Below are 27,504 nucleotides of genomic sequence, written 5' to 3'. Positions count from 1 at the left end.
TTTGTTTGTTTAGATTAGAGATACAGCATGGAAACAGGCCCTTCGGCCCACCGATTCCGCACCGACCAGTGATTCCCACACATTAACACTACCCTACACACACTAGGGACAATTTTATATTGATATCAAGCCAATTAACCTACAAACCTGTACTTCTTTGGAGTGTGGGAGGAAACCAAAGATTTGAGAAATCCCGGGGAGAACGTACAAAAAGGCACCCGTAGTCAGGATCGACTCCAGGTCTTTGGCGCTGTAAGGCAGTAATTCTACCGCTACGCCACCGTGCCGCCCTTTTATTAACAGAGGCAGATCATCCTGTAGAGTGCAGCCATTTTCAGCAAAGGAATGACAGGGCAAGTATGGAAGTTCTAGGCAGGGAAGGTGTGCCGACACCTCCCTGCCATTTTGAATTTGCAAGTAGGTTGTTGTAAGTAGGTTGGCTGATGGTCGAGACAGTATCACACCCCACATGTGTGTGAGAGGGAATCACTTCAAAGTCGTCTATGTTTCTTTGAGTCAGATGGGCACCATTACAGTTGACGTTCACTTTTTATTCACATCCTGACTGGTCAGGTGGATATTTGTCTTTCAGTTAACCTTATCCCAATCTATTGAAGATTAGTTTTGAAAAAAAAAACTGAACCATTCCATCACTTTTATTGGCCACTCAGTACAACAAACAGTCTCAATCAAACTTTGCTTTGTATAATCCAAACACATGTGGTTTACTTTGACCATTTGAACTTTTGAAAGTCCTTTACTATGGACCATCGATAGCGTAGGTGGACCTCTGACAACAAAGGGGGACCTGGCTGAGGGAGGCCTGCTGCCACATGCAGCAGCAGGCAGTAGATAGGACTGTTCAGTGAACTTTTCTAACTTTGTCAGTGCCAGAAACATGGCGACACTTGTGTACTGCCTAGGTGAGGTCTGCTGGACGGTTTTAACCGCGTTGTATGCAAAACAAAGCATTTCACTGTACCTAGGTGATTCTGGTGATTGTGTTACAAGCCTGGGCCTTTGCACAGATTATACCAAGTATAACAGCTGCACCAACCAGACTGATGGGCTACAATGCTAATCAACTTGAACCAATGCCATCAAATCAGAGTTCAGTCTCTTTCCATCTGTGCTATTCTGATGTGAATAGTGAATAAAACATTAAACAGCAACTGTGAGCCGTCTGAGGCGCGCACACACACAGGCACTTGTCCTTCTGGTAAAGTTACTCCCACAGTGCTGTTGGCATTGGACTTCCATGATTTAGATCAACAATGATGAAAGACCAGTCTAATTATCTCATAGCCAACAAAAGGAAACCTGCTGTAGGATATCGTAATTTGCGCTGAGACCAGCTGCAAATCTGGGGCAAGATGTAACGATGTTAGGAGCTATACAGTGAACAAAACTACATCTCTGCTGAAGATATGTTGTTTCAATAGTTTAATTCAACCTTGCATATGCAATTTTTACTTCTTGACCTGCTGCCCGTCAAGTAAAGATACAATGCGCAATAACATATATGGTTGTTCAGAAGAGAGATAGGCATCAATGTTCTAATGCATTGTTCTTTGTATGACAATGATGCCAGTAATAATTGTCACAGGACTGAAACTAACTCGGCGAAAGGATTGAATGATACCAATTTGTTGGATTGTTGTAAGCTCCCTCATTTATACTGTAGACACAAACACACAAGTGTACAAGAGCATGAGAGGAATGGAACAGATAAATGCAGTCTTTTGCCCAGAGTAGGGAAATAGAGAACAAGAGGACATAGGTTTAAGGTGAAGGGTGAAAGATTTAATAGGAACCAGAGGGGTAATTTTTTTTTTTACACAGGAATTGGTGGGTACATGGAACGAACTGCCAGGGGAGGTAATTGAGGCAGGTACTATCATAACGTTTAAGAGACATTTGGATAGGTGCATAGATAAGATGAACATAGAGGGCTATGGACCAAGTGTGGGCAGGTGGGGGATTAGTGTAGTTGGTCAGCATGGACTAGTTGGACTGAAGGACCACCCCAACAGTCCAATGACCAGAAAACATGGAACTACAGATGCTGGTTTACAAAAAAAGGACACAAAGTGCCGTTGTAAGTCAGCAGGTCAGGCAGCATCCCTGGAGAACATGGATAGGCAACATTTTGGGTTGGGATCATTCTTCAAACCAAGCATAGTGAGACGATGATAAAGACTGAATTTGCATGTTCTATAACATGGGTTTACTTTTGAATGGGACAAAGAACATGAGAGGTTAATTAAAACAATATAAATTTTAATTCTTCATGCAAGTAATAGCAACGTCTAATGAAAAAAATATTAGCAAAATATTTCCTTTATCTGGTGAATTATATTTTACTGTCGTGCTAATCTTACTGCTAATCTCACTGGTTATTTGTGAGTCTTGACAAATGCAAAAGTCTTGAGATGCACAATTTCGAACAAACACAAAATGGTCTTAAGTAACTGCATTAACAGTTAGTTGATTAGTGTGCAATCTTGTATAATCTTTGCTGTTCAAATTTATCATTAATATTTGTCTCAAATATCAGCTTCTGTTATAAAAACACATTATCCTGATAATCCATATGAGTGAATTACATAATACTTGATTTACTATTTTACTTTCTTCATAACTCACATCAGCTTTGAATGTCCTTCATTTTCTCACCAGGTTTGTTCCGGAGCAATTTTTTCATTGAATTCTTTTCATTGCTATTTAGCCCACAATTGGTTTTTCCCAGTCTTCCTGTGCTGGATCTCTTCAAGTCACCAAATGAACTATTCTCACAGTTCACTCACTCACGGCTGGTGGACTCACAGTTCACTCACTCACGGCTGGTGGACTCACACTTAAGTCACTCACGGTTGGTGGACTCACAGTTAACTCACTCACGGCTCGTAGACTCACAGTTCACTCACTCACATTATGCCCTTAACATCAAGATCACTTTGACCAAGTATGGAATTAACAACATTCATTTACTAGGTATATTAATAACAATAGTGTAGGATCATTGAGTTCTCAATGATTTGCCGAGTGCAGCGGTATCATTTAAACTTTAAATTCAGGCACAATGGTTATACGACATCAGAGCAACGCATTAAAATATTTGTAGACCTTAACTAAAAACTGAACATTTCATAACTAACAAACCCCAAACTTATGAATTACAGCTAAAAGACTGAACACAACTAAGAGACACTGGATATTCAACTAACAACTTCCACATAGAACACATTGCTGATTCTGTTAGCCCTAAGAGCTATATCTAACCCTCTCTAGAAAACATCCAGTGAATTGGCCTCCACTGCCTTCTGTGGCACAAAATTCCGCAGATTTACAACTCCCTGGGTGAAAAAGCTTTTCTTCATTCAATGGTCAATGGTTCTTTATGGTCATGTATGCACAGCACAGTGAAATTATTTTACTAAAATAAAGCCACGGGGTTTGCATACATGACAAGGACAGAGCTATCAGTGTTCACCGTCAGAGTGGACTCAACCAGACTGTCCACATGCATAGTTAATCTGGATGTTGCTTTTTTTTGAAAAGTGTATTACAGCAGTATCGCACCCAGCAGCTCGTTGTTGAAATCACTGTAAGATTGCAATTTCATGGTTATTCTTAATAATTTCAGAAAAATTAAGCCAGATAATTTAGGGGTTGGTGAATTTTTAATTACCATCCAGCACTTCCACCGGCACTATTTAATTTTACAAATATGGAATATCATTCCTTCAACATTTTAAAAATTAAAGTAAATGTTTAAATATGTTTCTGTCTTATATTACTCGCTTTCTTAAACCCATCATTATATTGGTTTCTGTACTTGATTTTATAGTTAATTAAACATTCTGATGGGCCTGTCCCACTTAGGCGATTTTTCAGGCGACTGCCGGCGACTCTCAAGTCGTAGCAGAATTTTGACGCCATGGAGAGTAACGGCGACTGGAACGGCGACCGTCAGAGTGTGTGCGTTCCACACTGACATTCGCCGTTCCAGTCGCTCGCTACTCTCATGTCGTCAAAATTCTGGTTGCCGCTAATTTTTCATCATGTTGAAAAATTAGCGGCGACCGGAATGAAGCCACAACTAGTTTCGAGAATGCGGGAACTACTCACCACCATGCAGGCGACACCCCGGCAACCTCCGGTGAACATGTGGCGACCTCATAGTCTCCTGTAGTCGCCTAAAAAGTCGCGTAAGTGGGACAGGCCCACGAGTTTACTTTCTAGTGAGGCCCAGACTATTATTGATTGTGGAAACATTTGTTTACCCTATTTCTTCACCACTGACCACAAAACCCTGGCCAGTAATTTATCAGCCATTATCAATCCATCTTTATTTCCCTTGTCATCTCAGCAACTCTTCAAATATGTGAACCTATCGTTACCTTGTGCCTCATTCGAAATTAACAGAATTAAAGATGACAATAGAATTATTTTGTTTACCTTAGTGTAGAGATACAGCATGGAAACAGGCCCTTCGGCCCACTGAGTCTGTGCCGACCAGTGATCCCCGCACACTTACACTGTCCTACACACATTAGGGACCATTGACAATTATACCAAGCCAATTAGCCTACAAACCTGCACGTCTTTGGAGTGTGGGAGGAAACTGGAGCTCTCGGAGGAACCATGCAGGTCACTGGGAGAACATACATGCTCCATACAGACAAGCACCCGTAGTCAGGGTTGAACCCGGGTCTCGGGCACTGTAAGGCAGCAACTCTACCGCTGCGCCACCATGCCGCCCTATGGGTAAACGTTGATGCTGTTTGCTGTTGGTGGACCATTCAATAGTTTACAGGAGGAAGGGGCTGTAGGCACATCCCCATCCTCACTGACCCTAGAGCCCAGCATAGGTATGGTAAGGACAAGTCTGAAATATTGACCATTTAGTGTCAGCTGGAAATGCCAGGTATTCGATGCATCTCTGCTTCCTCTTGAGATTTCCACCCATTCAGAAGCCCATCTTCAGCCAACTTCAGACTTCAGGAATATAGCGCGGAAACAGGCTCTTCGGCCCACCGAATCCACAACGACCAGCGATCACCCTACACACTAGTGCTATCTTGCACACTAGGGACAATTTACATTTTATACAGGAGCCAATTAACTAACAAACCTGTACGCCATTGGAGTGTGGGAGGAAACCAGAGCACTCGGAGAAAACCCATGCTGTCAGGGGGAGAAAGTACAAACTCCGTACAGATGGCACCCATAGTCAGGATCGAACCTGGGTCTCTGGCGCTGTAAGGCAACAACGCTAAGGCTGTGCCACCGTGAAGCCCTGGCATGATTCACTTCAAATAAAATAAAGGGATGGACTAGAGCACCAGTTACCGCAAAGGTTATGGAACCAGAGCATCTCAGCTGTCGTGCTGATCTATCCTTCAAAACCAGCAGTACCCCTGGACAACTGGAAGAACTCTTCCAGAGTGGCCCAAGCTGCATCTGTGGAGAAAAATGGACAGACCCTTTTCTGTTCGGGACCCTTCTTCAGACTGATCAATCTTGCTTTTTACTCAAGGTGCCAGCATCTGCAATCTCTACTGTCTCCAACATCTCTAGCCAAGGACAATTGCAACTAGGCATCCAGCTGACAATCACAAGAGGCAAGTCAAGAAGTGTTTTATTGTCATATGTCCCAGGTAGTGCAATGAAATTCTTACTTGCAGCAGCACAACAAAATATGTAAACATAGTACACTGTGAACAATATAATAAACAAGGTATATACATAAACACACACATACGTACATGTAAAAAACAAACAAACAATAGTGCAAAAAGACAAAACCAATGCTGTCAAGTCTATGTAGTTCAGAGCTTATTTAGCTTGTAGTGTTGTATGTTTAATAGCCTGATGGCTGATGGAAGAAGGTGTTCCTGAACCTGGGCATTACAGTTTTCAGGCTCCTGTACAAACAAGCACAGTTAAAATTCATGCATTTAGGACAAAAATAATATCCATACCATCTCTGCACTTCCATTCGGAAAGCAGTAGACAAAAGATTAGAGGTAATAGGTTGTGAATCAAAATGATTCAATGATGAGGGAACAGCTACATTCCACGTTAGTGAGGTATCAGGTGAAGAATGTTTTGTTGCAGATGCCAACGTTGTAGATGATTGTGCTTAATGGGCCAAATACAACCTTAATGTTAGATGAGTTCAGTGCTTCTTCCTAATGAGAATCTGTCGATCCTATAACTTCCTAGTGGGCTCAAGAGTCAGCAGAAAATCAAAAGATATATAATTTAAGTAAGCATATTCCTGGGAATTTCACCAAGCTGCAGTCTCATTTGAAGCAAAGATAGACACAAAATGCTGGAGTAACTCAGCAGGTCAGGCTGCATCTCTGGAGAGAAGGAAGAGGTGACGTTTTAGGTCGAGACCCTTCTTCAGACTGAGAGTCAGGAGAAAGATTCCTTTTCTCCAGAGATGCTGCCTGACCCATTGAGTTACCCCGGCTTTTTGTGTCTATCTTCGGTTTTAAACCCGCATCTGCATTTCCTTTCTACACGTCTTATTTGAAGCCACAGGCTCTCCCACATGTTCTATGTGTTGAGATAAAAGTCATCACTATCAACTCCTGTGTAGGAAGGAACTGCATGTGCTGGTTTACACCGAAGATGGACGCTAAATGCTGGAGTAACACAGTGGGTCAGGCAGCATCTCTGGGTATAAGAAATGGGTGATGGTTCAGGTCGAGACCCTCGTCAGAATTAATAAATTCCTGATTGCTTTGCTTTCCCTTGAAACATCTAAAATACATATCATGACAAGGAAAGAAAGAGCTGTTGATGTCAGCATGACAGCTGTTCTGTTTTATATTGGATGTATTTATTTCTGGCTACTATTACTGTTTCTTACCACTGAGGAACTTTGAGGGTCGTTTATGGTATAATGTTACTTTTCTTTTGCTTCCACACTTGTGGTCTAGGAAATAATATGAATTCTACTTGGATATTTGTTTTAATTGACAGGTGCATTGTTAAGATGGTGTTTAGTCAGAATTTCCAAGTGATTGTGAGCATCGAGTATTAGTGGCTTGTAACAAATTCCCCATTTTCCGTATACAATTACAAGGGGAATAGATATGGTGAATGCACAGAGACTTTTCCCCAGAGTAGGCAAAAGAAGAATCAGATGACATCAGTTAAGGTGAGAGGGGAAAGATTTAACGGGAACCGGAGGTTAAACTTTTTTTACACAGGTGGGTATGTGGAACGAGCTACCAGAGGAGGTAGTTGAGGCCAGGCACTATAATGACATTTAAAATACATCGCTAGAATTTAGAAGATTGAGGGGGGATCTTATAGAAACTTACAAAATTCTTAGGGGGTTGGACAGGCTAGATGCAGGAAGATTGTTACCGATGTTGGGGAAGTCCAGAACAATGGGTCACAGTTTAAGGATAAGGGGGAATTCTTTTAGGACCGAGATGAGAAAAACATTTTTCACACAGAGTGGTCAATCTCTGGAATTCTCTGCCACAGAAGGTAGATTAGGCCAGTTCATTGGCTATATTTAAGAGGGAGTTAGATGTGGCCCTTGTGGCTAAAGGGATCAGGGGGTATGGAGAGAAGGCAGGTACAGGATACTGAGTTGGATGATCAGCCATGATCATATCGGGCCATTCGGCTCGAAGGGCCGAATGGCCTACTCCTGCACCTAATTTCTATGTATGTTTCTATTTGGACGGATACATGGATAAGGTTGAGAAGGTTATGGGCCAGATGGGAGTAGCATTGATGGGGCATCTTGGTCGGCATGGGACGTTGGGCTGAAGGGCCTGTATCCGTGTTGTCTGACTCTATGACCTGGTATCTCATTTTATATTTCACACTCAACCACCCACTACTGCTCATAAATATTCTCACATCCTTAAGAAGGAGGGTGGAATGTTGCAGACTGATGAATTGCACAGAAAAGCTAATGAGCATTCAGTTTCTGGTATTTGCCTTCACATTAGTGGTATACATGTAAAATATGTATGAATCTCACCCACAGATGTCCAACACTATGAAGAAAGTCAGTGCTATTAATCTAGTTATATGGAGTTGAATACTGAAAACATGATCACATTAGGTCTCAGCACAAACCCTGCTATTTTCAAGGCACATTTACTAAAAATTCATTGGTCGTACACCAGTATAAAGTTCAGTATAAAATATGATGTTAATGTTTGAACATTATTCATTGTCACGATAACCAAAGCACCAGGAAGGAGATTAGTAATATTTGTTTTTACTTAATATTAACTGATTAGTGTGATTAACGATTTGCAGTTATGAAGAACTTGTCTGTTGGATATTCAGATTTGTCAGTAAATCGTTGGGAATATAAATGTGGTGTGCAGAGTTTAATTAAATTTAAGTCACTCTGATGCACTACAGATTGTGTTACTTTGTTGAGGGTCCCATCTTTCAGTGAAGTCGTTGCACTTGAGGTTCCACCTTCCCTCTGAAGGTGGTCACAATGTGACCACAGGTTAAGTTTTGTTTAGAGCTACAGCAGCGAAACAGGCCCTTCAGCCCACCAAGTCCTCGCCGACCAGCAATCCCCGCACGCCAGCACTATCCTACACACACTAAGGGCAATTGCACTATTATACCAAGCCAATTAACCTACAAACCTGTACTTGTTTGCCCCATTTCTGGAAATCACACCAGAGGAAACCGGAGCACCTGGAGAAAACCCACGCAGGTCAGGTGGAGAACGTACAAACGACGTACATACAGCACCCGTAGTCAGGATCGAACCCGGGTCTCTGCCGCTGTAAGGCAGCGACTCTACCACTGTGCCACCGTGCTCATGAGGTCCTATTCAAAGAAAAGTCACAGCACCCTGAACAATAGTTTTCTCACAACCAACATTACTGACACAGGTGATATCAAATGATGCATTGCCACTTGTGAGATCTTGCGCATAAATTCCAGCTAGTTCTTGTATTACAGCAGCAACTAAAAATACTTTGATTGAATGTAGAGTTTTGGGATATTCTGTGGTCATGAAAAGCACAATATATATGCTAGTCTTTCCTCTTTTATTTCCCGTGACACTGTCTCATCGAACGTTATTACTGAATCATCATTCAGCACTCCCTATGCAGACATTTCGATAGTTTGGACTGCTTTTTTTATGTTTGATGTCAAGAAAAGGCAGGTCCCGGCAAGCAGGCCCTGCTCGCCCACGGCGGACCGTCAACGGAGAACCTGCCCGCGGGGTAGGCCTGGCCCACCTGGTCATGGCGGACCGAGGACTCGGTCACTGCGGACGAAGACGGAGGAGCCGCCGGTTAGGCCTGACTAGCGCACTGCGGAGTCCGAACTCAGCACCGAGCCTACGGTGTCGACGAGACCCACTCTGCCAATAGCAAAGTGGGACCCGCAAGAGAGGTGGACCGACGAGAGCAAGGGGGACTATCGAGAGCGCAGGGGGATACACGCCACCGAGTGCGAGGGGGCCGCTGAGAGCTACCCGGTGCGGGGGCCGTCGACAACGAAGGTGGACCCTGTGGGGGTCACCTGCGACCGCATACAACGGCAGGCCTGGTTCACTGCTGCGAGCAGAAGATATAACTCTGATGAAGACAAAGTAGCAAAAAGCTCATGTGTAGGAAGGAACTGCAGATGCTGGTTTAAACTGAAGATAGACACAAAAAGCTGGAGTAGCTCAGAGGGGCAGGCAGCATCTCTGGAGAGAAAGGATAGGTGATGTTTCTGGTCGAGTCTCGACCCAAAACGTGATCCATTCCTTCTCTCCAGAGATGCTGCTTGTCCCGCTGAGTTACTCTAGCTTTTTGTGTCTATCTTCAGTTTAAACCAGCATCTGCAGTTCCTTCCTACACATGAGCTCGTTGATGAGTTTTTTGCTACTTTGTCGATGCCAGAAACGTGGCGGCTCATGTATACTGCCTAGCTGAGGCCTGCTGTATGATTTTACCGGGTTGAATGCTAAGCAAAGCATTTCACTGTACCTCGGTACATGTGACAATTAAGTATTGTTGAATCATTGAAATGAATTGTATTTTTTTCCCCATGTGGCTTTAACGTCTCGAGCTTCCTTAAAATTCATGGGGAAAGTAAACTTGAGTCTAAACAAAGAGCGAAAATATGTCTAGTTTCATCAAGTCACAAGTCAAGAGTTTCTTCTGCAGTTTCTTCTGCAGTTGTATAGGGCTCTGGTAAGACCACATCTGGAGTATTGTGTACAATTTTGGTCTCCTAATTTGAGGAAGGACATCCTTGTTATTGAGGATTGATCCCTGGGATGGCGGGACTGTCATATGAGGAAAGATTGAAAAGACTAGGCTTGTATTCACTGGAGTTTAGAAGGATGAGGGGGTTCTTATAGAAACATATAAAATTATAAAAGGACTGGACAAGCTAGATGCAGGAAAAATGTTCCCAATGTTGGGCGAGTCCAGAACCAGGGGCCACAGTCTTAGAATAAAGGGGAGGTCATTTAAGACTGAGGTGAGAAAAAACTTTTTCACCCAGAGAGTTGTGAATTTATGGAATTCCCTGCCACAGAGGGCAGTGGAGGCCAAATCACTGGATGGATTTAAGAGAGAGTTAGATAGATCTCTAGGGGCTAGTGGAGTCAAGGGATATGGGGAGAAGGCAGGCACGGGTTATTGATATGGGACGATCAGCCATGATCACAATGAATGGCGGTGCTGGCTCAAAGGGCCGAATGGCCTCCTCCTGCACCTATTTTCTATGTTTCTATGTTTTTATGTTTCTAAGAGTTTATAATTGTCATATGTACTTGCAACGGAACTATGACATTGTTACTTGCTACAGCTCTACTGGCCCATTAGCCCAGATAAATAAACAATAAATGAATAATAAGCAAACTAGGTAACAATGTCAAAATTGAAGTACATAATGCAACCAAAAATAAAGTCCAGAGTAGATCCTAGTTACCGAGGTAGGGTTTTGGTTAGTGCTGTGTAGTGTTCGAGCCTGATGGTTGATGAGAAGAAGCTGATTTTGAACCTGGATCTATCATTCTCAGGCTCCTGTACCTCCTTCCTGATGGTAGTAGCGAGATGAGAGCGTGGCCGTAGGTCTTTGATAAAATTATCTGCCTTTTTGACACAGGGCCTCCTATCGATCCTCCTTTGACAGTAGCTTAGTTTAGATACAGAATAGAATAGAGTGGAATGCCTTTTATTGTCATTCAAACAGCTTGGTCTGAACGGAATTGCATTTCTACAGTCTTAACATTACAAAAAAAACCAAGACCCACACTTAACACAATTTACACAAACATCCATCACAGTGAATCTCCAACACCTCCTCACTGTGATGGAAGGCAAAAGTCTTATCTCTTCCCTTTGTTCTTCTCCCGCGGTCAGCACAGAAACAAGCCCTTCAGCCCACTGAGTCCATGCCAACCAGCGATCACCCCGTACACTAGCACTATTTGACACACTAGGAACGATTTACAATTTTTACCAAAGCCAATTAACCTGTATGTCTTTGGAGTGTGGGAGGAATCCGGAGCTGGGCGGTGTGGGTCTATGATGATATTAGTTGCCTTTTTGATGCAGCACCTTCAGTTGATCGCTGACAGAAAACCAACAAACTATTGTTGATCTAAGGAACTGTTTAATTAACACAAAAAATTAGTGATCCTGAAAATGTTAATTCATTATCTGAACTCAGACAGCACCCTCAAAGTTTTTACTTGTTCTTCAGCTGCATTTGTAGGTTTTGCTCCATTTCTTAGTTTTAAATAAGACGCATTATTGTTGCAACAATTCTCAGCTGGTGTTGCTTTCTTCCGTTTAGAACGACTACAGGAAGTTATCTATGCAATGCAAGGACTTTTCTGTCGGCGTACTGGACCTATGCCGGGACACAGAGGAGGTGGAGGCCATTCTAAACGGAGATGTGGATTCCCAGCCTCAGGGAGATCATCACAGGCCTTCTCTCAGCAGAGTGCAACTTGCTATTAAGTATGAAGTTAAGAAGGTAACGTCTTTACTGTTTGAAATTGTTCAAGGATCATATGACTACACACTGAACTTACATTCTGAAACGTAATTCACTTAGCCTTCTAATACTATTTTGAATTACGCTTTATGGATGTAGCATGTTGAATGTCCTCTATATGTCCTCTATATTCTGATGAAGGTTGTTTGAGGTTTAGTTTAGATTAGAGATACAGCAGGGAAACAGGCCCTGCAGCCCACCAAGTCCGCGCCGACCAGCAATCCCCGCACACTAACACTATCCCACACACACTAGGGACAATTGACAATTTTACCAAGCCAATTAGCCGACAAACCTGTACGTCTATGGAGTTTGGGAGGAAACCAGAACTCCAGGAGAAAACCCACGCAGATCACAGGTAGAATGTACAAGCTCCTTACAGACAAGCACCTGTAGTCAGGATCTAACACAGGTCTATGACGCGGTAAGGCAGCAACTCTAGCGCTCCACCACCCTGCTGCCTTAGACCTCAATGCATAAAATATAATTAAAATAATCAAGTGCCTGTGGTGCAGTTGGCCTGTCTGAGGTGCTCTATTTGTTGGGATGTAGGATTGCTGTAGTCTTTTGCGATGGCAAGCATTTGCTCACGTTGGAATGGGTGGGGAGAGCTGCCTAATTTATTATTTTTAACTCTGATTGCCTTTCTGCTGCGGTCTTTGAACCAGTTGGTTCTCTTGAAAACTAGATATTGGGGCTGTCCCCCTCAGTCGAATTATCTTAAATCGTCCTCACAAGCGCTTGTTACCTGCCCGCTTTGCGATTAGTCCCAGCTCTCCTCAGATGCAACTTGGACATCTTTGACAGTCCCTTCTTTGTTAGAGCATAGAGCAATACAGAACAGGAACAGGTCCTTCGGTCCACAAAGTCTGTGCCGGACAGGATGCCATACTAACTCTTATCTGCCAGCTCATAATCCAAATCCCTCCATTCCCTGCATGTCCATATGACTATCCAACTATCCATCATATGGACTATCATATCCAAATGAATGAAAAGATTCAAATGTTCAAATATTCTGTAAGAAAATGTCAGACTCAAAGAACATGATCATGTTCTCATGATTGGATATTTCTAGCCCAAAATACATCATTATTCTTATATTCATATTTGATAAATAATGGAAGGCTCACCCAACAAAGAAATTATAGTCTGTCAATAAAATCGAGAAGACTTTCCAATATAACCCCAAGAACATTTTTAATAAAAGGATACTCATTTAATAATAGGGTACTCAGCCCTGCAGGCTAGCCCTGCTGTTCAGTGTGATCATGGCTGATCTTTTCCGGGCTTCATCTCTTCCTACCCAGTTCCCATCCCCCTTAAACTCGCGATCTTCCAAAAATGTATCTATTTCCTCTTTTAAGTTCCTACAAAGATCTAGACTCTGTAACACTCTGGAGTAGAGACTTCTTGAGGTTCATGCCTTCTGAGGAGTTTCTACGCAACTCACGTTTCAGGGTGGCAAAGTGGCGCAGCTGGTAGAGCTGCTGCCTCACAGCGCTGGAGACGCATGTTTGATCCTGATCTCGGCTGCTGCCTGTGTGGAGTTTGCACATTCTCCCTGTGACCATGTGAGTTTTCTCCGGGTGCAATGGTTACCTCCTGTGTCCCAAAGATGTGTGAGTTTGGGGGTTAATTGGCATCTGAAAAGTTTCCCCTAATGTTTAGGGAGTAGATGAGAAAGTACGATAACATAGAACTATTGTAAATGGGTGATCGATGATCGGCATGGACTCTGTAGGCCGAAGGGCCTGTTTCCATGTTGTACCTCTAAACTAAACTAAATGCTCTTAATCTTGTGGATATATTCTCTGATTCAAGACTCTCCCAAAAATAGAAAGATCTCAACATCTTCTTGGAACCCTCCTCCCCTCATCCCCCTTTCTTCCCCCCCCCCCCCCCCCCCCCCCCCCCCCCTCTCTCCTCGGGATAGTAAATTTCAATGAGATCACAGCTCATTCTTTTAAACTCCAAAGAATATAGATCTTTTTTTTGTTGCAGCTTTGACAACACTCTCAAAACAGTTAGCAAAGTAAATCTGTTTTGGAGTGCCTCAGTTGTCTGCATATCCTTTTCCTCTTTAAATTCCACCAAAGATCTAGCCTCTGGAATAGACTCGGAGACTCTGGAGTAGAAAGGAACCAAAACAGATGCACCTGTGTGTGGCCTCATCAGTATCCTGTACAATTATAACAATACCTTAGTTTGGTTTAGATTAGAGATACAGCGAAGAAGCAGGCCCTTCGGCACACCGAGTTCGCGCCGACCAGCGATCCCCGCACACTAACACTATCCTACACACACTAGGGACAATTTACATTTATACCAAGCCAATTAGCCTACAAACATGTACGTCTTTGGAGTGTAGGACGAAACCGAAGTACCCAGAGAAAACCCAAGCACGTCAAGGGGAGAACGTAGAAACTCTGTACCCGTAGTCAGGATCGAACCCGGACCTGTGGCGCTGTAAGGCAGGAACTCTACCGCTGCACCACCGTGTCACCCTCTATATACCCTCTACCTTTCTAAACCCCAACCCTCTTGCAATAAATACTATTATGCCATTTGCTATTCTAACCACTAGTTTTACTGCATGATGACCTTTTATGATTCGTATACAAGGACACCTACATATCTCTGTATGCCACTCATTTGCTACCTTTAGCAAAGAATGATGAGCAATAAAAGTGAAACATTTTCAATTCACAAGCATATCATGGCCAATGACTTCAGCTTCAATGACAAATTTCCAGAAAAGATTGCATTGTTACGTGTTGTGAACTTGCTCTTTTGGTCACCAGCAGAAATAAATGTGTTCTTCATAAATGTATAACCTGACCGGAATCTTAATTAAGATAGACACAAAATGCTCGAGTAATGCCCCTGTCCCACTTAGGAAACCTGAACGGAAACCTCTGGAGACTTTGCGCCCCACCTAAGGTTTCCGTGCGGTTCCCGGAGGTTTTTGTCAGTCTCCCTACCTGCTTCCACTACCTGCAACCTCCGGCAACCACCTGCAACCTCCGGGAACTGCACGGAAACCTTGGGTGGGGCGCAATGTCTCCAGAGGTTTCCGTTCAGGTTTCCTAAGTGGGACAGGGGCATAAAACACAGCAGATCAGGCAACATCTCTGGAGAAAATGAATAGGTGACGTATTGGGTGGGAACACTTCCTCTGACAAAGATGGGGGGGGGGGGGGGGGGGGGGGGGGGATACTGGAGGCGAGAAAAGGCCAGAACAAATTCAAATCAGGGCTGGCAACAGATGACCTCAAGGGTGGAGTCCATAATGGCCCATTGTTGGCTGGGGAAGATGTACTAATGACAGGTATACATGGATGCGAATAGTGGAACCAGTAGGACGATCAGGGTGGGGCAGGGTGGGGGGGGAGGGGGCGGGGAATGAGAGAAACCAACGTTCATACCACTGGGCTGTAAGCTGCCAAAGCGAAATATGAGGTCCTTAATTAGTTCTTATTGCTTGATTTAAAACAGGAAGGGTGGGATTCAACTTTGTGATGTGCACAGAGCACAGTGTGTCTGGAATTCACCAAAGGGCAGGAGACCCAGTTAATTTGAGAACAAATTTCGAGCAGCTTTAATTCAAGTATTCATCTATATTAGTTGTCAACTTCAATTGTCACCTGGGGTTAAATTAGCAGCTGTGTTCTGAAGAAACAATTTTGTATGATTGCTGTGGGAAGGTTACATGGAAAAAGTTTTTTTTCCCCCCCAATAATTATTTTTTCCTCAGACAGTTTTTTTTCTGCATGTTAATTTTCAAAGTATCTTTTAAGTGGTTCTCTATACCCTGACCAAAATTGTGTTATAACCAATTTGGCCGCATTTGCAGACAATGTTCCTTAATTCATCATCATGTTATATCCGCTTCGTGTTGTGCAAACACTTGTTATTGTAGTACCGTCTGTTATTTTATTGTGGCTATCAATGCTTTTACTGTTCCCGCTGAGGGATAATTATTACACTACAACATTTTCCACAGCAGTTAGTAGAGATAATGGGACTTTTCACTGGGGGAAATAAAGAACTTTACGAGGATGCTGCCACGACCCGAGGGTCTGAGCTATAGGGAGAAGGCTGAGTCTCTATTCCTTGGAGTGCAGGAGAATGAGGGGCGATCTTATAAAGGTGTATTAAATCAGGAGAGGAATAGATCGGGTGGATGCACAGTCTCTTGCCCAGAGTAGGGGAATCGTGGACCAGAGGATATAGGCTTAAGGTGAAGGGGAAAAGATTGATGCCCCTGTCCCACTGAGGAAACCTGAACGGAAACCTCTGGTGACTTTGCGCCCCACCCAAGGTTTCCGTGCGGTTCCCGGAGGTTTTTGTCAGTCTCCCTACCTACTCCACTACCTGCAACCTCCGACAACCACCTGTAACCTCCGGGAACTGCACGGAAACCTTGGGTGGGGCGCAAAGTCACCAGAGGTTTCCGTTCAGGTTTCCTAAGTGCGACAAGGGCATTAATAGGAATCTGAGGAGTACCTTTTTCACACAAAGGGTGGTGGATGTATGTAACGAGCTGCCAGAGGAGGTAGTTGAGGCAGTGACTATCCTAACATTTAAGAAACAGTTAGACAGGTACATGGATAGGACAGTTTTGTAGGGATATGGGCCAAATGCAGGCAGGTGGGAATAATGTAGCTTGGACAAGTTGGCCGGTGTGGGCAAGTTGGGCCAAAGGGCCTGTTTCCATGTTGTATGACTCTATAACTATAATTAGTTCCTCCTGTTTTTTCAAGTTCAGCTAATGTGTAAAACCATCCCATTGGAAGCATTAATTGTGTAAAAGTTATCCATGATCATATTTCACTTCCAGGATTTGGCTCCTCTATCTTCAGTCAAGCCAAATTTCAAAATGGAGCCCAATGTGCAACAGCTGCGAGGTAGAGTTTTCACTATTACCCGTGGAGATAAATCTCCAGGCAATTGTATGAGATCAACCATTGGTTATTTTACCTTTCCAATGACGGCACTGAAATGGAAAGTCACACAATCTAGCCTTGAAACTCAACCTTATTCAAAGGTGGTGCAGCGGAGGAGCTAATGCCTTACAGCGCCAGAGACCCGGGTTCGATCCTGACTATGGGCGCTGTCTGTGCAGAGTTTGTACATTCGCCCAGTGACCTGAGTGGGGTTTTTCCGAGATCTTCGGTTTCCTTCCACACTCCAAAGACGTACAGGTTTGTCGGTTAATGGTGCTCGCCCTTTAAGAGCCGTATGCCCTACTCCTCCTACACCTATTGTCTAAATGACTTTTGTATAAATGTAAAAATTGTCCCTAGTGTATGTAGGGTAGTGTTGGTGTGCAGGGATTGCTGGTTGGTGCGGACTCGGTGTTTCCACGTTGTATCTCTAAACTAAATTAAACTAAACTTATCTCAAAACCTAAGCAGGAATGGAGTTGCATTCAAGACTTGACACCAGGTTGGCCAAGGCATTGGGCACATAAGTGGCATCTTTCACAGTCTTTTTCATGATTGTCCTCATCCACCCATACACAAACTGCAAACTAATTTTGGTGATGTCTCAGCTCATAAGCAGTAACACTCAACAAGAACTGATGCAGGGAAAATTAGGGCAGGTTTGGTGATCCATAGTGAGGGTTCCTCTTGGAGGCTGTGGAGACCAAGTCAATTGATATATTTAAGGCAGAGATAGATAGATTCTTAATTAGTACAGGTCTCAGTACTAATGAGGAGAAGGCAGGAGAATGGGGTTAAGAGGGGAATATAGATCAAACATGATTGAATGATGGGCCGAATGGCCTAATTCTGCTCCTATCACTTATGACCCCATGAACTTATCAGGAGTGACAGAATTTTGATGCTGGGATAGAGATCAGGACAACAGGGATGAACACTGGGAGAGGATTGGATTTCACAGGGCAATCCAAAACTTGTGAAGCCTGTAACTTAATAATGCTCAGATATTCAGCATGTTATAGCATCTGAGCCAAATCCTTAAATGTTCTCTGTAAAGAATTATCCCGACAGGATGTAAGGAAATGTTGAGCTAGGCCAGTTTATGTTTACATTGCCTGGTTTCCTGTTTATGATGTTTACTGCTTATTCATATAATGTACAACACTGACAGCCAACATTCATTGATTGATGATTGGCATCATTATTCATGCCCCGTGTCATGTGTACACTGGCTCTGTGCACGGAAGAACACAATCAAAGGTTATAGGTAACGTTTCGGGTCGAGACCCTTCTTCAGACTGAAAGCCAGGGAGAGGGAAACTAAAGGTGATTCTATTTACTTCTCATTTCCCTCCCCCCTGACTATCAGTCTGAAGAAGGACCTCGTCCCGAAACGTCATCTATTCCTTTTCTCCAGAGATGCTGCTGACAATTTGGGTCGAGACCCTTCTTGTCCGAAGTAGTGTTTCGACTTACTGAAATGTCACCAATCAGAAATGTCACCTATTCCTTTCCTCCAGAGATGCTGCTTGACCCGCTGAGATACTCCAGCATTTTGTGTCTACCTTCATTGTAAACCAGTATCAGCAGCTCCCTCCTAAGTTAGATTATCCAGAAGAAAGTCACACCTCAATTTAATCGCAAAGCACAGACAAACTATGCAGCACAGAATTGAATTTTAGATCATTGATTTTTTTTTAATTTGCTTTACCTCACTTTGCTATTGACATTGAAGTAAACAACCAAATCTTACTTTTCCATTTGAACCTTTTATCCTCCTCTGTTACCAAATTGTGTTCTAACATTTGCTTTGCAAAATCCATGAATTTCCTCACAGCAACTACCAATTCTCTGCTGGAACTTCACTTCCAACACTCTGGCAATCTTGCTTACATACAATAAAGGAAAGGATCCCTTAATGGAAAGGTTCTGAAGAAACGTCACCCATCTTTTTTATCCAGAGATGCTGCCTAACCCGCTGAGTAACTCCAGCACTTTGTGTCCATCTCGATAAGAAAATAGTTTAGGTAAGATTGACACAAAAAGTTGGAGTACCCAGCGGGTCAGGATCTCTGGAGAAAAGAAGTAGGTAGGTGGCTCTTCTGGGTAGGGTTAAGTAGGGTTTCGACCCACTAAAATGTCACCTACCTTAAATGTCACCTATTCCTTTTCTCCAGCGATGCTGCTTGGTCCGCTGAGTTACTCCAGCTTTTTGTATCTATATTCAATGTAAACCAGCATCTGCAGTTCCTTCCGACACAAATAATTTGGTTAGTATAGTTTATTATTGCCATGTGTGAAGAGCAGCAAAATGCTTTTTTTTGCGTGCTACGCAATCAGAGAAAAGTCTATACATGAATACAATCACGCCGTGCACAGATAACGGGATAAAGGGTACAGTAAGTGGTCAAAATAGTTAAAATGCATTTAATGATCTTATTCACATAATTTGAAAAGTTGGTTTTATTAAAAAGGCCTGTCGCGTGATTGGAAACACCGACGTTTTCAATCATTGAATGGTAAATAATATTTTGTTTTGTTTAGATTTAGCTCTTTGGACTAACGGGATCAAGGGATTATGGGGAAAAAGCAGGAACTGATTTTGGATGATCAGCCATGATCATATTGATTGGCGGTGTTGGCTCGAAGGGACGAATGGCTGACTCCTGCACCAATTTTCTATGTTACGTGTAGCTAACTGTAATATTCCTTTCGTCCACACTAGTTTGTTGCTCATCCGAACTGCCAGCAGCAATTGCTTACAATTTGGTATGAAAATCTCTCAGGCTTACGTCAACAATCTATCGGAATGAAGTGCCTGGCTGTATTTGGTGTCACCCTAGGACTCCCATTTCTTGCCATCGGATACTGGTTTGCTCCATGCAGCAAGGTAAGATTTTTTTTTCAGGTGTTTACTTGAATAAATGTTTAGCTGATGTGCGCATTCATTATCTGCACAGATTCAATATCTGCACAGTGGCCCAGTGGTAGAGTTGCATCACCTTACATCACCAGACACCAGGGTTCGATCCTGACTATGGGTGCTGTCTGTACGGACTTTGTACGTTCTCCCTGTGATCGCATGGGTTTTTTTCAGGTGCTCGGGTTTCCTCCCATATTCCAAGGATGTACAGGTTTGCATGTTAATTGACTTCTGTAAATTGTCCCTTGTGTGTAGGATAGAATGGGCGATTTTTGGTTGATAGACACAAAGTGCTGGAGTAACTCAGTGGGACAGGCAGCATCTCCGGAGAGAAGGAATAGGTGACATTTCGGGTCGAGACCCTTCTTCAGACTGATGTCAGGGAAGTGGGCGGGACAGAGATAGAATGTAGTCGGTGAATTAGTTGGCCCGGATTCCGTGGGCGGAAGTGCCTGTTTCTATGCTACATCGCTAAAGCTAAAAACTTAAACACTTATAGAGGGAGTGAAAAACTGCCACCAGCACCTCTGTAGAATCTACGTTTCTACGGCCAAAGAGATACCTCTGATCTAGTCCAAATGAGTTATCCACCTTTAGTACCAGTCCTATAACAGCACTTAATAGACACTTGATAGACACAAAATGCTGGAGTAACTCAGCGGAACAGGCAGCATCTCTGGAGAGAAGGAATGCATGATGTTTCGGGTCGAGACCTTTCTTCAGACATGGACGAATATGAAAGGTTTAGACAGTTTATAATCCAAACGCAGGCCAATGGGACTAGCTTAGACAGGGTATCTTGATCAGCATGAATGAGTTGAACAGAAGAGATGTTTCTGTGCTGCATGACTTTATGACTCTATCACTCCTCCTGGTGCCTCGTGCATTTATACCTAGCTTGGGGTATACAAAATCATGGGAGGAAAATATCGGGTAAGTGCACAGAGACCTATGCCCAGAGTAGATAAATCAAGAACCAGTGGACATAGTTTTTGAGGTATGGGGCGAAAGATTTAATAGGAACCCGAGTGATAACTTCTTTCCACAAATGGTGCTGGGTGTACGGAACAAGCTGCCGGATGAGGTAGTTGAGGCAGGTACTATCACAACGTTTAAGAAACATTTAGACAGTGCATGGATAGGATAGTTTTAGAGGGTTATGGGCCAAACGCAGGCGGATGGGACTAGTGTAGATGGGACATGTTGGTCGGCGTGGGAAGTTGGGCCGAAGGGCCTGTTTCCATGCTGTATGACTCAAGACTCCAATACTGTGCTGAGTATCTCAAATGCTCCAGATTCTGGCATCTGCAGTCTCTTGTGTCTTGTGATCGCAGGAACATCCTTGTTAAATAGAATCATCAAAACTAACTAATAATAGATTTCACAATTCATTCAAGTTAATCTAAAATTACCAAGATACTAATGCAAAGAGCCTAAATGTTGATACTTAGATTCCTTAGATACGTGGCTCCATTCCGTGACTAGGTGGTGAGAAGCTGTTTCTAGGTTGCAGCTCTCAGTCTCAGGAATATCTCCAGGCTGCAGACCCAGGCTTTGCTTTCTCACCTCCTCCCTTTATTTTTCTTGCAAGAAAATGGCTTGCTCCATTATTGCTAATGTTCAGTTCAGTAGCACAAGATATCTTTTGACTTTCAATTACCTGTTACCAAAAGAAAAGACAATCAGTGGGTCTGATGTGTGTATGCTACTCACTTACATGAGAGAGCCCAAGAAAAATCTTATGGCCCATTACATGCATCTCATTCCTACTCCCTCAGGTTACTCTCCCTACCCAAGCCTGATACGCATGGGGGAGCGCTCGAAACCAACTCAGTGTTGCTTTCCTATGGAACTGCTTTCATATTTGTGCAGTCCTCTCTCGGTTTCCATAATGGTGATGAAACACAGACCAAGTGAAAAACATGTCGTAAATGTACAGATGCACAGAGTCTCTTGCCCAGAGTAGGTGAATCGAGGACCAGAGGACATAGGTTTAAGGTGAAGGGGAAAAGATTTAACAGGAATCTGAGGGGTAACGTTTTCACACAAGGGTGTTGGGTGTATGGAACAAGCTGCCAGAGGAGGTAGTTGAGGCAGGGTCTCTCCCAACATTTAAGAATCAGTTAGACAGGTACATGGATAGGACAGGTTTGGAGGGATATGGACCAAACGCAGCAGGTGGGACTAGTGTAGCTGGTGCTTGTTGGTCTGTGTGGGCAAGATGGGCCGAAGGACCTGTTTCCACACTGTATAATTCTATGTCTCTATGAAGTCACTTTTTGCATAAAGCAAACTGTTGGAGGTACTCAGTGGGTCCGTGGAGTGAAATGAACAGTCAACCTTGTGGTTTGGGACCTTTCTTCAAACCTTCTCTGTCCATTTCACTGCTCAGATGCTTCCTGAGCCACTCAATTCCTCCAGCAAAAAAAGACACAAAGTGCTGGAGTAATTCAGGGGGTCAGGCAGCATCTTTTTAGTTTAGTTTAGTTTAGAACTACAGTATGGAAACAGGTCCTTCAGCCCACCGAGTCTGCTCTGACCAGCCAGCTAACACTATCATACACAAACTACGACAATTTACAATTTTACCAAGCCAATTAACCTGCATATCTGTACGTCTTTGGAGTGTGTGGGAGCAAAACCAGAGCTCCCGGAGTAAGCCCACGCAGTTTACGGGGAGAACGTACAAACTCCGTACAGACAGCACCCGTAGTCAGGAGCGAACCCGGGTCTCAGGCGCTGTCAGGCAACAACTCTACCGCTGCACCGCGATGCCGCCTAAATCCCTGAAGAACATAGATAGGTGACATTTCTATAGACTCCATCCAGTCTGAATTTGTTTACCAGAGTCTGAAGAAGGGTCTTGACCCGAAACATCACCTATTCATGTTCTCCAGATATGCTGCCTGACCTGCTGAATTACTCCAGCACTTTGTGCTTTCTCTTGTAAACCAGCATCTGCAGTTCCTTGTTTCCCCACTTCCTCCAGCGGGTACTTTTTACTCGGATTACAGTATCTGCAGTATCTTGTGTCTCCAAGAATCATCTTGCTCTTTAATTTACTCATCCATACATCCTTTTGTGCTGTTTAGAACAAGTGTAGAATAACACCTATGACTGAAATCACAGCCACATATACAAATAGTGAAAAGAATTGAATCTTGTGATGCTTGCCATAATATATTTCTTGCTGCTTCTTTGTTTTCAGCTGGGACAAATTTTAAGAAGTCCTTTTATGAAGTTTGTAGCACATGCAGTATCATTCACCATCTTTCTAGGACTTCTGGTGTTAAATGCATCGGACAGATTTGAAGGTGTAAAGAATTTGCCCAATGAAACTGACACAGACAACCCGAGACAGGTCTTCAGGGTGAAAACGACGAGATTTACCTGGACTGAATTGTTAATAATGAAGTGGATTCTAGGTAAAGTATAACCATATCTAAATGAAAACTAATTGAAATATTTTCATTTGTCCTTTACAATTAATTTTGCCATTGTGTGTACATAGGAGCAAAAGGAACAGAAATGGAAGTAGATTATTTGGTTGCTTATGCCCCATTCTACAAAATCATTGTTAATCATTTACCTCAGTTCTAGTTTGGAACACTTTTCTTGATATCCTGTGTATCCAAGATTCTACCAACCACTGCCTTGAATCTACTCAGAGACTGAGCTACTAGATATTTTCTCAGGCGGAGACTGACAGATTCTTGATTAGTGAGGGCGTCAAGGGTTATGGGGAGAAGGCAGTGAATGGGGTTGAGAAGGGAAGATAGATCAGCCATGATTGAACGGCAGAGTAGACTCGATGGCCTAATTCTGCTCCTATGACTTTAGTTTTTAGAGATAAAGCACGGAAACAGGCCCTTCGGCTCACTGATCCCCGTACACTAACACTATCCTGCATCACTAGGGACAATTTACATTTATACCAAGCCAATTAACCTACAAATCTGTACATCTTTGGTGTGTGGGAGGAAACCGAAGATCTAGGAGAAAACCCACGTGGTCACGGGGAGAACGTACAAATTCCGTACAGACAGCATCCATAGTCGGGATCACACGTGGGTCTCTGGTGTTTAAGCACTGCAAGGCAGCAACTCTACCGCTGCGCCACCGTGCCACCCCTGCACATACTGGCAAGTGCCAGGAGTCAACGGCCTGAGCTATAGGGACTTATGCATTTCCAAATCTCTCTTGGATGGAGGATCCCACTGTGTGAAGAAATTTGATCTTATATCAGCCCTGTATAGCAAACCACATATTTTGATACTGTGACTATTGGCTCTCGCACCCCAGCTGGGGGGAGGATATTGAGCCCTGTAAGAATTGTGTATATTTCATTGAGTTTGCTGATCATTCTCAAACTTCAGGGAGTGTTGGTCCCATCTGTTGAATGTCTGCTCAATTGATATTTCAGGTGATCGATATGGTGAATCTTCATTGCACCCGCTCAATTGCATCTATACCAGATCTAGATAATACTCCAACTATGGTCTTAACAGAGTCCTATAAAATTGGAGTCTGACATCTCTTATACTTAAATTATTTTGCCTTTTTAATTGATTGGTGTATCTGCATATTAATTTTCAATAATTCTTATGCGTGTACATTTCCAGCTCTCAATATTTAAAGAATGATTGTAAGATTACTATATACATATACATGCCATATACATTTTTACAAGGGTGGTGCCCGGACTCGTGGCCTCAGCTATAGGGAGAGGTTGAGCAGGCTGGGACTTTATTCCTTGGAGCACAGGAGGATGAGTATTAATCTTTTTCGAGGTGTACAAAATCATGCGAGGAATAAATTGGGTACCTTTTGCCCAGAGTAGGGGAACCGAAAACCAGAGGACATAGGTTTAAGGTGAGAGGGGAAACAGTTAATAGGAACCTGAGGGGTAACATTTTTACACAAAGGGTGGTGGGTATGTGAAATGAGCTGCCAGAGGAGGTGGTTGAGGCAAGTACTAGGACAAATAGACTCAGGAACAGTTGTTTTCCGAAAGTCATAACTACTCTTAACTCACACATGCACTGACTTCACAGCCCAACACCCGGACTTCCATCTACTCTATCCACGTACTGAAATTTGGAACTGTAATGTGTATTGTAATTGTAATTTTTAATATTTTTTAAAATAATTTTTAATATTTTAATATAACTTTAAAAATCTGCCTAAGAATACTACCTATTCATCCTTCACCATTTTGCCTTTATAGATATGTATATAGCGCCGCAGAATTGTGCACCTATCCCCCCCCCCCTTGTTTTGTTTTCTGTTTCTTGTTTTTTGTACTAAATTATATGTATGCACTGAGTACGAGATGCTTTTAATCTCATTGTACATGTATAGTGACAATAAATGGCTTATCTAATATATATATCTACTATTGCAACTTATAAAAAACATTTAGACAGGTACATGGATAGGACAGGTTTAGAGGGATATGGGCCAGACGCAGGCAGGTGGGAATAGTATAGATGGGACATGTTGGTCGTTGTGGGCAAGTTGGGCCGAAGGGCCTGTTTCCACACTGTATGACTATGACATTGTTAGTATAGTTTAAAGGAGATGTGCAAGGCTATTTTGTTTTTACATAGAGGGTGGTGAGTGCCTGGAACGTACTGCCAGGGTTGGTGGTTGATGCAGATATGATGGCGGCATTTGAGGCTTTTGGCTAGCACATGGATATGCAGGGAATGGAGGAATATGGATTATGTGCAGGGTAGAAATATTAAAAACTAGAGGGCATAGCTTTGAGTTCAAAGGAGATGTGCAGAGCAACCTTTTTATACAGTGGATAGTGAGTGCCTGGAACGCTGCCAGGGTTGGTGGTTGAGGCAGATACGATAGTGGCATTCAAGAGGCTTTTGGTTAGACATTTGGATATGTAAGGAATGGATGGGCACGTTATAATGTTCTAATTGGACTGGCCACCATTGATTGCAATCTGAGTTCCATTTGAAGTCTCAGAGCAAGCAAGAGTGGTGGGTGAGTATGCTGCTGAAGAATTGATCTGCTTTCCAGAGCAGCACCTGATACACTTGTTGACTTCCTTCTTCATGTGTAGTAGTGAATCACCATTTGCTTCAATCAGTCACCATGAAAACCTGAGAAACATCCCAGTAAATTTTCAGTCTAGTATTTTTCAGGTAACTTTGGTCAAAGAGCCATTGTACACAAAAGGTGTCCAAAAGTGCTGGAGAAACTCAGCGGGAGCCGCAGCATCTATGGGGCGAAGGAATTAGGCAACGTTTCAGGCCGAAACCCTTCTTCAGACTGATGTAGGGTTTGGGGGGGGGGGGAGGCGGGGAGAAGAAAGGAGAAAGGAAGAGGAGGAGCCCGAGGGCTGAGGGAGAGCTGAGAAGGGGAGGAGACAGCAAGGGCTGCCGGAAATGGGAGAATTCAATGTTTATGCCACTAGGGTGCAGACTGCCCAAGCGGAATATGAGGTGCTGCTTCTCCAATTTCCAGTGGTGCTCATTCTGGCCATGGAGGAGGCCCAGGACAGAAAGGTCGGATTTGGAATGGGAGGGGGAGTTGAAGTGCTGAGCCACAGGGAGATCAGGTTGGTTAATGTGGTCCGAGCGGAGCTGTTCGGCGAAACGATCGCCAAGCCTACGCTTGTTCTTACTGATGTAGATGTTGTACACACAATATGCTTTGACAATCGCCAATATCCTGTTGTTCCCCCCACAATTGGAACAAACCACTGGAATGTTTATTTAAATGTGTACACACCAACTTCTATTTTTCAAACTAAGCATTCGAGGTTAATTTAGATTGAGTTATTCACATTTTTTGTTAGTCTTCTCTTAATACAGACATATTTCTTGTACTCAGGGATGATATGGACAGAATGCAAAGAAATATGGGCAGAAGGACCCAAAGAGTACGTCATGCACCTGTGGAACATTTTAGACTTTGGGATGTTGTCCATCTTTGTTGCCTCGTTCACTGCAAGGTTTATGGCATTTCTGAAGGCCACTGAGGCTCAACGCTACGTGGATTTGCGCATAAGCGCCAGCGATCTCTCCAAGGTATTGCTGCCTCCAGAAGTTGCCTACTTCACTTATGGTAAGTTCAACTTTAGTGTTTCAGTTTCAGTTTTTGAGATACAGCATGGAAACAGGTCCTTCAGCCCGAGTCTGACGAAGGGTCCTGACCTGTAATGTCACCCATCCTTTTTCTCCAGAGATGCTGCCTGACCCACTGAGTTACTCCAGCACTTTGTGTCTACCTACAGCCTATGGAGTCCATGCCAACCTTCGATCAACCGTTCACACTAGTTCAAGTCAAGTCAAGTCAAGAGAGTTTATTGTCATGTGTCCCAGATAGGACAATGAAATTCTTGATTACGTTATCCCACTTTCTCATCCACTCCCTCCGCACCAGGGACAATTTTACAGAAGAAAATTAGTCTACATACCCACACATCTTTGGAATATGGGAGGAAACTGATGAAGTCACAGGGAGAAGTTATAAATTCCACTCAGACAGCTCCCGAGGTTGGGATCGAACCAGGGTCACTGGCACTGTGCCCGCTCTGCCGATGGGCCGCCTTCTGGTTGTTATTTACTGCACTACATCGGCAGGAGGTGC

General features: G+C 43.3%; 1 protein-coding gene across 1 annotated transcript in view; it reads left to right on the top strand.

Moving 5' to 3' along the window:
- trpc7 (transient receptor potential cation channel subfamily C member 7) overlaps positions 1-27,504 on the top strand; it is a 63,383-nt gene that overhangs the window by 17,797 nt on the left and 18,082 nt on the right. Inside the window, exons 2-5 of the mRNA XM_033029371.1 lie at positions 11,818-12,000; positions 19,696-19,860; positions 23,102-23,318; positions 26,746-26,979. Coding sequence (XP_032885262.1) covers positions 11,818-12,000; positions 19,696-19,860; positions 23,102-23,318; positions 26,746-26,979 — 799 coding nt within the window. The remainder of the gene's footprint in view (positions 1-11,817; positions 12,001-19,695; positions 19,861-23,101; positions 23,319-26,745; positions 26,980-27,504) is intronic.

The sequence above is a fragment of the Amblyraja radiata genome, chromosome 11 (genome assembly GCF_010909765.2).
Source record: "Amblyraja radiata isolate CabotCenter1 chromosome 11, sAmbRad1.1.pri, whole genome shotgun sequence".
NCBI classification, from domain to species: Eukaryota; Metazoa; Chordata; class Chondrichthyes; order Rajiformes; family Rajidae; genus Amblyraja; species Amblyraja radiata.
The sequence above is the reverse complement of the archived record's forward strand: the minus strand, read 5'-3'. Positions and strand labels throughout refer to the sequence as shown.